Source organism: Phacochoerus africanus, chromosome 4 (genome assembly GCF_016906955.1).
Source record: "Phacochoerus africanus isolate WHEZ1 chromosome 4, ROS_Pafr_v1, whole genome shotgun sequence".
NCBI lineage: Eukaryota > Metazoa > Chordata > Mammalia > Artiodactyla > Suidae > Phacochoerus > Phacochoerus africanus.
Genome location: NC_062547.1, coordinates 112,970,151 through 112,982,329, shown reverse-complemented (window position 1 = coordinate 112,982,329; position 12,179 = coordinate 112,970,151). Strand labels below are relative to the sequence as shown.

General features: G+C 40.4%; 1 protein-coding gene across 1 annotated transcript in view; it reads left to right on the top strand.

Moving 5' to 3' along the window:
* FBXL17 (F-box and leucine rich repeat protein 17) overlaps nucleotides 1-11,753 on the top strand; it is a 494,183-nt gene extending 482,430 nt beyond the window's left edge. Inside the window, exon 9 of the mRNA XM_047778392.1 lies at nucleotides 9,004-11,753. Coding sequence (XP_047634348.1) covers nucleotides 9,004-9,144 — 141 coding nt within the window. The 3' untranslated portion in view covers nucleotides 9,145-11,753. The remainder of the gene's footprint in view (nucleotides 1-9,003) is intronic.
* Nucleotides 11,754-12,179: the final 426 nt, after the last annotated feature.

The following is a 12,179-nucleotide window of genomic DNA, read 5'->3' as shown; positions in this document are numbered from 1 at the left end:
GGATAGATACCCAGGAGTGGGATTGCTGGATCAAATGGTAAAAATGGAACCACAGTATACTTGTTTGTATTCCTGCTTGCAGACACAGTTTGATTCATCCAACATCTGTAAACATGTATAAAGCATTTGTTTTGTATGAGTCATTGTGGGGTTGATAGAGAAGGGCCTCAGTTTGACTGAGAAAGGAATCTGGGAGGAAAAGCATGTGAAGTTGCCTGTAGAGTGAAAAAAAAAAAAAAAAGAGGAGGGTGCTCCACTCCTGCCCATAATCACTTACTTCCATAGTCCAACTCACCAGCCTTTCCCTTTGCTGTGGGGTCTGCCTCTTTCTGTCTGTAGAGCTGTTGGACTGTGGGGAAGCTTAGGCTTGTGGCTGAAGGGAAAGAGGTAAGAGATTGGGGCTGGATGCCTGGTGTCTTGGACCTCCCTGCTCTGAAAATTGGCAAATGTCAGCCAGATGTGCTTTGTCACCCAAATAGGGTTGAGACATCCTGCTGCAAAGGGAGGGAAAGAGAATCCTAAAAATCCATGCCGGCCTGTGAAGAGCCAGTGCATATTGCCGGCTGTGCAGGGTCCTGGAAAAATCAATGTACTATCTGCTCTTTTCCTCTCCTCCTAGCGTCCTATTTAAAATATTTTAAATTGCACTTAGATGACTCATCTCATTTACATGCAAATTTGAGGTCTTACTAAATTCACATCATCCTTATTTTATCCTTTTTAATATGTGCCCATCTTGGGGCCAGTGGGCACTTGCTGAAAAGGGCAGTTAGGTCTCATTTGAATTTGCATTGTCCACGACGACTTCTGCTGGCACCTGGTGAATGCCAGGTTCCACGGAGAGCCAGCAGTGTCCCAGGGAGCCAAGAAGCTCAGGGGGAGGCAGACTCTAGGGGCATATTGCCCAAGAGACAACGCTCTGCCTCTGGGCCGCCAGGAGTCAGCCTGTGGGGCTCTTAGCAGTGAGTGACATTGCCCAGGGAGTCTGTGAAGAATGACAGACCATCGTGAGGCCAAGAGCCCTGAAATGGGAGGCAGAAGTTAACTATGCTTTTGCAGACTTATTGTGGGCACCTTCCTTTTCCCACCTGCAGAAAGGGGGTCCATTCTCTTGCCGCTGCCACCCCGCCCCCCTGCCCCTCCTCAGAGCAGTAGTATTTGAATATCACCTTCCTGAAGTGATAGCAGCTGAGGAAAGAGGCTCTTTTTTGCTTTTTAGGGCCACACCCGTGGCATATGGAGGTTTCCAAGCTAGGGGTCTAATCAGAGCTGCAGCTGCCACCTTGCATAACAGCCACAGCAATGCAGGATCTGCAACCCACACCAAAGCTCACAGCAACGCCAATCCTTAACCCAATGAGTGAGGCCAGGGATTGAACCCTCATCCTCATGGGTACTAATTGGCTTCACTTCTGCTATGCCCACTGCTCTGGAACTTTGAGCAGTGCTATTTGAAACAAGAGCTTACTTCAGTTACACACCTGAGTTTGTTACATGGGCTGGAGAAATACTGCCTTACAAAGCTTACAACGCAAAAGACGGAGTCGTTGTTTGATTCTGGCTCGTGAGCGGATTCCTTTCTCCCATGAGTAATGTGTGCATATCGTGTGCGTGTGGTACACAAGCTGATACCTCCCTGTCCTTCAAGAGTCCACTTAAATATCACGTTTTTTGGGAAAGCCCCATCCAACTCTCCTGGCCGGGGGGGCAGTGCCTGCTGTTGCTGTTCTATCTACAGCAACCTGTACATTCCCTGGAAAGCACTTCTCAGGCTTGGCTGTTGTTGCTGTAATTGTCCATCTTCCCTACTCCAAGGGAGCACATCTGTCATGCTGGCCATTCTGCCTCTGGAACACAGAAAAACGTTCTGAAGAGTCAGACATTGGAGAGAAAGCAATGCCAGGTTACGGCGGGGGTGGGGGTGGGAGGGCCATGGGCACTGCCAAAAGGCCCCTTCTTAGCCTCCAGCTCCATCACATTTGCAAGTCTCGTGCAACAGCAGTTCCGCAGCAGAATGCTCCACAGGGCCACTTGAGATCTGTTATAATTTATGTTCACATAGAGTAGCCCTTTGGAAGAGATTGTAAAGGACTTTGAAATGTGTTACCATGTAAACTGCAATCATTTTTTAACCGTTAGACGGAAAATGAATGTCAGTGAGCATTTTACTGAGTGGGTGCTCGGCTAGGCCCTAGTCTGACACTTCATGTACCACGTTGTGCACAGGGCAATCTGGACCAGGGCAGATAGCGATTGTGTTTTGGGGTCCTGGATTCAAATCCTAGCTGTCCTTTACTAGCTAGCTGGCCCTGTGTGAAATATTAATTCTCTCTGAGCCCCAGGTCATCTGTAATCCAGGGTATTAATATTTGGAAAATAGTAGATGCTCAAGGAATATTGTTCCCTGTTCCCCCTCTTCTTCCCTCCTTACTGGAATGGGAACATACTTTTGTTTTGCCTTACTAGTCATTAGGATGAAAAATTGACACATTGTTTTCAAGTGTTTTGCCAAAATAAACCATGCGGAAGGAAAGAAATGTGTTTAATTTCTCACACGAGGGCCTAATGCTGATGAGTGCAGTTTCTCCATGGGGAAATGGGGCAGTTTCAGTTGGAGAATTTTTCCCTTTGTGGGACTAGACTGTTCATTGCAGTATTGTCTACATGTTCTCTGGGACAGCAAATGCCAATTACCAATGCAATGACAAAACCAACCAAAAAAAAAAAAAAGAAAGAAAAAGAAAAAAAGCCCCTCAGGTACGAGTGAAGTAGAATTGCTAAAGCCCAAGAAATCGGAAGGTGGAAATAGCATTATTTTGAGTCAGGAGATCTGTTCACACTTCCCCCTGTCACCAGGTAACTTTGGCATCAGAAGAAAGCTTAAACATCACAGAATTTCCAAATCTTCTGTGGGGCCACCCTGGGTCTGCCACCCTGAGCAGGGCACTGATGCTGCAAGTTCAAGTATGAAATCTTCTGAACCATATGGGGTTTTTGCAAAGTTTTGGAAACCAGCACGTCCAGTGGCCACTAGCATGTTTCTCAGTGTTATCTACCCAGTGTAGTGTGTCAGTCATCTCCAAGAGGAGGGCTGCCATCAATTAATCTCAATTAGAGCCTGGTCATTTCCTGAGTGCTGCCCACCAGCCACATGAGCTAGCAAAAATTGCTAAACCACCATCATGAGCTGCTTTGGTCTCCTGTGCAAAATTATTGGAAAGCCCAGGCAAAGTGTATCTGGAAAGAAGCACCCGGTGATGTCAGATGGAAAGGAGAGTAGCACAAAGAATTACCTTGGGTGTGAACGTCAAAGGATTAAAGGAGTTTGGAGCTGCAGTAATGTCACGACCGTAGAGACTACCGCCACTCTAGCTGACTGGTCGGGGGACAAGGTGAGCTTACCTCCGTGATTTCTGATACAGTGCTATTTGGTGCCTTTTTATTTACCCAGTACACACTCTTTGAACAATTGCTGTGTTAATTTAGCCAACAAATATTTATCAAGTACTTATTTTGTGCCAGGCATTCTCTCAGGATGGGTTAGGGATTTGGTAATGAGCAGAAACAACAAAAACCTGTCTCATGAGCTTATATTCTAATGGGATGAGAATATACCAGATAGTGTATATAGGGCTGAAAACAAGGAGATGACTAAAACGCTTCCTGCTGTCAAGGAACTTACAGTCTAGGAAGAATGCAACACATCTATGGCTTGTGGTATCTTAAACAGTGTTCACTTTTTGCAGAGAAACTTTCTCCATTAAAAAAAAATGATTTTAAATGGTTCATTATATTCCTAAGTGCGGTTTTAATATACTTATAGGTGTCACATATTTTTCCCACCACACAAAAGATATGTTCTATTTTATATCATGGGTCAAAGAGGAAATATGAATCACTTAACATAAATGGTTTCTTCAGCAAATTTCGTCAGAAATTCTATTTTTTGAATAATAGGTATCATTGGGGAAATAATTCAGGATGAGGCTTATACTTTCTGGAATTTTCCAGGGGAAAGTGTTGGCAAGGAGGTGAAGAAACAGTATGATGGTCTAGATAAATTGGTTAAACTCAATCTCAGAAACTCTCACGGGTCTCTCCTCATCTTTCTATAGTAGCAGCAGCAATAGGATGAAACTACAGTATGATTTACCTTAATTAGATAGCAATTTGCCTCACATTTTCAAAAAGTGCTAATAGATGTTAACTCAAAATAGATTAAAATACCAGACAAATTGCTACTGCCTTAAAAAGAGTTATAATAATTTTGAAAATGTAAATTATGGTTATGCAGTCTTTGGAGAGAACTATGCAATCCAATCTTTCTTATACTTAAAAAAAAAAAAAAACCCTGTGGTACATGCTTTTTCCCCCTTTAATCACAGTAATTTCTTCAAATGACACCACTGCATATTTCTTTAAGAAGATACATTACATTTTTCAAATCCTAGGTGTAATATAGGAATTGCCATTGATAGTTTTCAGCAAGAAAAAAAAGAAATTGAATATAGGAATCCGGGGATCATAGGGAAATTTTTAAAAATTCATTTCTATGCTCCTTTTTATATTGCATACATTTTATGAGTTGGAAGAGAGAATAGTTTTTTTCGTTCTAGGAAATGGAGTTGTGCATGACAATATGTCTGCAAAAATGTGTATGTAGGTGTAACCAAGTGATTTAAAATGATTTGGACCCTACTGGTGTCTTACACCCAACTTTTTCTCTAAGGCACCAAAGTGCTTATGGAGTCTACACAAAGAGGTGAGCGTAATATATACTTCTGAGGAGTAAATGAAAATAACTTTAGTATAAAATTTGTCTCAGTGTATCACCAGGAGACACTAAAAGTAAAAGATAGAACCTTCCCTAGTGGGAGCACATGTATTTCCCCTGAATAGCCTCTACCCAGCAAAGCTCCAAAATGGAATGTTTGCATTTCCCCTACTGCTTTGTTTTCTAGAATTTACAGAACACAGCAAAAAGATTGCTGAGAAGACACATTATATCCACAGAGGATTACCTGTAACATTTTTCATATGGCTATACAAAGCCAAATCACTGTGTCTTCTTGCCCAGAACCTATGAAAGCCAGAGACCTAACACACTCTGTATTCTCAGCTACAGATGAGCCTTGCTTTATACAACAGAAATAGGTAAATTGAATTTTGGTAGAGTACAGGATATATAAACCACATTAGGAGCGCTGACAAAATAAATTAACCCTACCATGAAAGGCTTGCTAAAGTGAACAATTATCCCCTAATTTATATACTTCATAAATCCTTATCTTCATGTATCAAGTTTGCTTAAGGTGAATTTAATCTCTCTTCTTGCAAAACAGTTATCATATAGTGATATTTTCTCTTTTTAAAAATTGGACCTCCAAAACAAAATGCCTGTCAACCCTCATATAAAACTTTGTACGGCCCCGTGTGTAGATTAGAGAAGATGTATTGTAGAAGACAGGCCCCATCTTTACGGTGGGTTTAAATGTTTTCTCTTTCCCCTCTGTTTTTCATCTGTCTTCTGTTAGTTGTTCCTTGAATGCTAAGTGATTTGGACCATGTTTACTTCCTTTGCATTTCGGTGCAGATTTTCTGAAAGTCCTCAGACCAGACAACCTCAGCTCTCCCTAGTGAGACCTGCATCCTTCTGGGTTTGTTCATGGCAGAGGGAGGATGGTAACTTAACTATAACCTGGGGAACGTCAGGTAAAGAAAAGGAAGGATTTCCTGAAAGTGGATATTAAAACCTATACTGTGTTACTAAGAAAAGTCCTGAAATCTCCGCCAGAGAGCACTAAGATAGAATAGATTCTTATTGTACATGAAGTATGTTTTCAGGATTCCTTCTTGCCTTGTGATTATTTTGAACATTACCACTAATGTTATCAAGGTTTGTTTCTGAAATATCTCAGCAATGGAAAAATATTGAGCATCACTATAGAGAACTGGTCACCCTAACATATAGCATTAATTGACTCAGTAATTACCATTTATTAAGTGCCAGATGCACCAATAAGAGCTACCATTGGGAGACCTTTTTATGTCAGTCATAGTGTTAGGCATATTATTTAATCCTTATAACAATCCTGTGACATAAGTACTTTTATCCTGTTTCTACAGTTAAGGAAACCAAATTTTAAAGTGAAACTGGAATTCAGACCCGTTCCTGTTGACTCGAAAGTCCATGATATGAACCACAGTTGCCCGATTTCTTCCCTACTTTGTGCACCACTCCATAGCCTTAAAGATAAAAATCAGTCACTGGTTCCAGGACTTTGTTTCAGGTGGGAGAGAGAGGCAAGTGAAGAGGTGACTGCAATGCAGTGTGAGAGTGCTTAAATAAGAGACAAGCCTTGCAGGTGCCCACCATGACTGTACAGAGATGGGGTCGCTACCCCAACCTTCTGGGGAGGTAGACTTGCTTAAGGAAGGCTTCCTGAAGGAGGGGATTCCTGAGCTGAATACACGATCCTCAGGGAATTGTGGGTCTTTTTGATTACTACGTTAGTGTCTGGCTTTGCCTTGCTCTTGGCTTTCTTTTTTTTTTTTTTTTTTTTTTAATCCGTATTTTGCTATTGTTTTCCTATTCATTCACTGATAAGTAGACCTAGCTCATGAATACAAAAATGATCATGGCTCTTTGTGGGTCTTACACTGGAGCAGGAGTAGACATTAAACATAGCAATTATAAACTATGAAGGTACTATGAAGGAAAAGTAGGCAGTGTTGGAAGAGTAACCTGGAAGCCTGGCCTAATTTGCGGAGGGGAATAGGGTGAAGGCAATGATCCAAGTTCCCTGGGAAAATGACATTGAACTAAAAATAAGTAGGAAGGAGGCATGAGAAGGGGACTATAACTGGGAAGTGGATTTGAAAGTATTCCAGGTAGAACAGCGTGTGGAAAGATCCTGAGGCTAGAAAGAACTTGGACAGCTTGATAACCTAAAATTAAATCAGGTGACTGGATAGTATCAAAAATATGCTAGAGAAATAGGCATGGCTAGATGCTGCATGCCTTTTTTTTTTTTTTGTCTTTTTTGTCTTTTTTAGGGCTGTACCCATGGCATATGGAAGTTGCCTCCCTGGCTGAGGGTCATCAGCTTAGAGCTGTAGCCACTGGCCTATGCCACAGCCTCAGCAATGTGGGATCTGAGCCGCATCTGTGACCTACACACGGGTCCTAGCAATGCCAATCCTAGACCCACTGAGCGAGGCCAGGGATCGAACCCAAGTCCTCATGGATACTAGGTCGGATTTGTTACCACTGAGCCGCGATGGGAACTCCTGCATGACTTTCTAAGTGTACTGTTCTAGAGCAGATTCAAGCAAGGAAGACTTAGAGTGGGAATTTAAATTTAAAAAAAGTTAAAAATTACATTGTTTAGAAATCCTTTTAAGATTGTCAGTTGATGGTCTCAACTGGGATTTGTATATCAGCTTTTCTTTTTTATTCAAAATTTTTGTCTTCACGTTTTTGAAAACAAAATAGTAGGCATTGTGTGTTTATCACCAAAAGAATTAACTGCAGGTCTTGGTTAAATTTGGAATGAAAACTGACCTTAATACATGAAAGTCTTAAATAGAAATTCTGACAGAGATTAAGTGTCATCAGTGCAATGTTGAAATACCAACTCTAAATTTAACAAAAAGATTATATATAATGTAGTTTACCAAATCACCCAGAAAACACCATGTCATTTCAGAAAAGTGTGGATGACTGAATGTCATGGCCGTCATACTTCCAAGCAGATTTTCAAAGCAAACAGCAAGGATTTAACGTTGTTTTAGGTTTTTCCTGGTGATCCTGATCTTTTTCAATAATGGGCAGACATGGAGAGGGAGCACAAAAATGTGTATCACCAGCCCCTTCTTTCAGACCAGCTTACTCACTATAAATGAAATATTGATGTGTTTGAAAATGCCCAAGTGCTCAATAAAGATTTTAAATAAAGCCACCTAAAAGTTGTGGTTCTTAGGTTAATCATTTATTTATCTAAAGGATGAGGGAAGCTGTCTATTTCTGTGATATAAACTGCAATCAGCTTAAAAATAATTGACAAATTAATCCCTTTACAGCACAGCAATTGTAAAGGTGTTAGTTTTAATTAGGCCTGTCTGATTGCCTTGTCTAATCAAGAATCAAGGTGGTATCTTTGATGGTTAAAGTCTATTGGGGCCATCCCTGACCTGCCAGCCATGTATGTTTTAATTATTGATTCCTCACATTTCAGCCCTTTTCACGAAGGGACTTGAAGTTGGCAGTACCTTAACATTTAAAGGGAAGAAAAATCATCATTTCCCCCAACACTTCTTTCCCGAATCCTCTGTATCCTCTCCACTAAGCTACAGTTTTGTCCTAAAAAAGCTGTCAGGTTGATGAGGAAGTCAGAGGCACGTTAGGATGCTGGCTTCCTGCCACCTCACCTCCCAAACACTCAATTTCCAGTGGACATTGTTAAGATCTTGACAAGTCACAGTCGCTTATGCTTTTAGAAAACACATTTGATTTCTTGATATCATACGTCTTTTACAAAATCCCTAAGGGCGAATGTAGTACTTAGGGAATGGGGGAGGTCAGACCAAAAGCGGCACTGTTTTCTCACAAAACACTTGCTCTGGAGTTCCGTCGTGGCTCAGCGGTTAACAAATATGACTAGCATCCACGAGGATGCAGGTTTGATCCCTGGCCTTGCTCAGTGGGTTAAGGATCCCTCATTGCCATGAGCTGTGGTGTAGGTTGCAGACGCAGCTCGGATCTGGTGTTGTGGAGTAGGCCGGCAGCTACAGCTCCGATTCGACCCCTAGCCTGGGAACCTCCATATGCCACAAGTGTGGCTGTAAAAAGCAAAAACAAAACAAAACAAAAAATACTTGCTCACACTGCTGAGGAGACAGGAGGTGAGGGTCCCCAGGGCCGTGGTGAGCACACCAGTGAGCATGGGCAGCTGGTGCTGTCAGTGGTCCCTGTGCCTGATGGTGGCTCTTCTTTGGTTGCAGGTCAATGAAGTGACGGTGGAACAACTGGTGCAGCAGTACCCCCATATCACCTTCAGCACCGTCCTGCAGGACTGCAAGAGGACCCTGGAGAGGGCCTACCAGATGGGCTGGACCCCCAACATGTCTGCAGCCTCCTCCTAATAGCCCTGCCCACGTGGAGGACCACACAGATCACCCATCAGGGCCGAGAGCAATGGTAGAGTTGGGGTGGGTGGTCTCTTGGAAAGGTTTTAGCTGTCCCGTGTCTACGCGTGTACCTTCACATGTGTGTGTTTGTGTCTCGTTTGCATATTGCATAGCATAAGCGCCACTGCTATTTGTTCCCAGGTGAGCTGGGTTTTTTCTTAAGAATTAAAGATATGGAAAGCCACAAACCTTTTGTTTTTAAGTTCAAAGGTTTATTTCTCTCTAAAAAAGATTTTTTTAGTGTAGAATCAAAAAAATTGGATCCATTATTTCAAGCTTCTAATTACTGCCTCAGGAGATGCCCCCCAGACAAGGCAACTGCCTTCTTTTTTGATGGGGAAGAAGTGTGCGTTTCTACTGATGGCGACCAGAACAGGCCCAGCATTGCACTAATTGGAAGCCTAGAAACCAGTACTTTTCAAAATTTCAAGCACATACACACATATAAGTTCTTCTACTCTTTCATGTATACACACCCCAAGGCGCTTTCTTTCTAGATCATTTTCTGGCACAGGGACCTTCCTCCAGGCCACTGAGGGAGCATGTCATTCACTGTGGCTCTGCCTAACTCACTGTGCCCACAGGTGGCCGATCTGCTGACCAGTGGGTGACTTAGAGACTAGAGAGAATAATGCCTATTGTGAAGTTTTCGCATGGAGGCAAAAATCTAGACTCCCCCAACCAGCTCACAAAAGTTAATTATTCATTATTCTACAAATGTGTTCTATTGAGTGTGAGTATTTCGAGTTTCTTGTTAACATTGTGTCAGCTTTTAGTTCATGGGTAGTAACTGGTTTGGATATATTTTAATGCTATTTGGAGCTAATCTCAGCATTATGCACATTAAAGCCACCAGTGTAATTAATAGTGTGCAGTTATTAAAAGAAGAACCTCAGATCACTTAATTATTTTTGTTAATTTTGGTAATTATGAAAGTATATTTCTGAGATTTGGGGCTAGTCGCATTATTAGAAGATTAATGAGTGAGATATAAGTAGACAATCTATTGTTTTTTTGTTTTGTTTTTTTTGCTTTGTGCTTTAGGACAGGTTTTTTTGGATATATGCATGTTATCATATACAGTTCTTATGCTAGAACAGCATAATTTTTATGCTGTTGCAAAGGTCTTGGTGTTGTATGAGTTAAGAAAGATTAGAAAATCTTTTCATTAAGATTATTAAGATTCTGTTTATACTCATCAGAAATAAGCATTTCTTTGTTTAATTTGCCAGTTTTCAGTTTAGACTATATCTGTTAGTAAGTGAATCTATGTTTTAATTTCACACATCTTTACAATTAATTCATAGTCGTGACTCAGGCTCAAATAACCTTTCCTATGTCTAGATTTATAATCAAGACATCGGGGGCCTTTTTAATCTAAAGAGTGATTCTCTTTTGCAGTAGAGTTAGATACACAAAACCCTGACTTGGGAGTGTATTATTTATTCTTCCCCAGTGTGGACATAACTGTTTTTTTGGTCTTTAACAGTTATACTGAGATTTGAGTTTCACTTTGTATGTTCCAATGTTGCTAAAGTGATACAAGCTGTAAGAAACAAAAAATAGCTTTACATTCAAATGTCATTCACTTATTTATAATAACTTTTTTTCATAAGCAACTGTTTCCTTTGATTATGTCAACATGTTTCTTGATGTGGCATGTTTTTGCTTTTAATCCCAATCAGTTTGGAAAATCTTGTCACTAAGCACCAAGGGTATTTTTTTCCACCACTAAATGGGTTACTAATTGAATTCGAAGGGGATAAAATTTGTGTAAGAAAAGGAGCTATTTATTATCAATAAACTACAGTTCTTCTGACACATGGAACTGTATCCTCTTCATATTCATCTCCCCACCACTGCAGAATATCTTAAATCACAATATTTTAACTGGTTTTTAATCCAAAACTAATTTATAAGACAATATGTATAGTAATAGTAGCTTGAGTGAATAAGCAAAAGTTTAATTTTTATATATGTCACACTATATTTTAAATAGTTAAAAAAGACAAAAGAAGGGAGAGCCATCAACAATATAGATAGTGCCATTTCAGTTCAAAGTTGTAATAATCTTGGAGTGTCACAGTTTGGTTGTCAAATGGTTTCAGAAGTGTATAATTGATTTTTTTAAAAAATGTTGCGTTGTTTGAATCTAAAGTACAGCACTATAACACGCTTTAGCTTGGGGTGGGGGTGGGATGGGGCAGGGGACTTGCACTTATACTTTAAGATGTTGACTAATCCAGAAAGCCTGATGCATCATAACCTGGAAAACTGCTTTGGTATATTTGTAGGAATCTGTAGAAATATCATATCCAGCCTCAAAGCATTAATCTCAAAAAGCAACCAGAAAAAGCATCACCTTGAATGATCCAGTGATGGTTGTTGAATGTGTTCTCATTAGATGCTTTGAAATAAGGCTTAAAATGATTTTTCTGGGCAATATAGACTTTCTTTGTTTTTTGCTTAGAATGTCATAAATATATGTGAACATGTTTAATGCAGGGCTTTTTATCCTCTCCAAAATGTCAACAGTATTTTCAGAATAAAGACTATGAAATATATTGCTATTGTGGAAAAGTCTGGTCCTTTGTCTTTAATGTCTTTTTGAGTGGATAAAGGAAATTCATCTGGTTTGTAGTTTCTATATTTCTGTGAATCTTTTGACCTTGCAATGAGTTGCAATAAAAGAGAAACAAAACACGGTGTCTTTTGTTTTATTTCAGAGACAATAAATGGCCTCCTCAATGCTGGTTATGTGTGATGCATGCAGTGGTCCGTGTCCTTGTGTGTTTCACTACAGACTTTATGTAGGTTCAACTAACCCAGAATAATAAACAAGTCTGAATTTAGGAGCTTCTCATTTGGCCAGTGAGATAAGATTAAAACCTCAAGGGTTAAACAAGTGGTTTGTTTAAAATACAATTCCCTAAACAGTCATTCTCTTACTTAACCATTTATTCAATTTTCCAAAAGTAAATAATAAATTT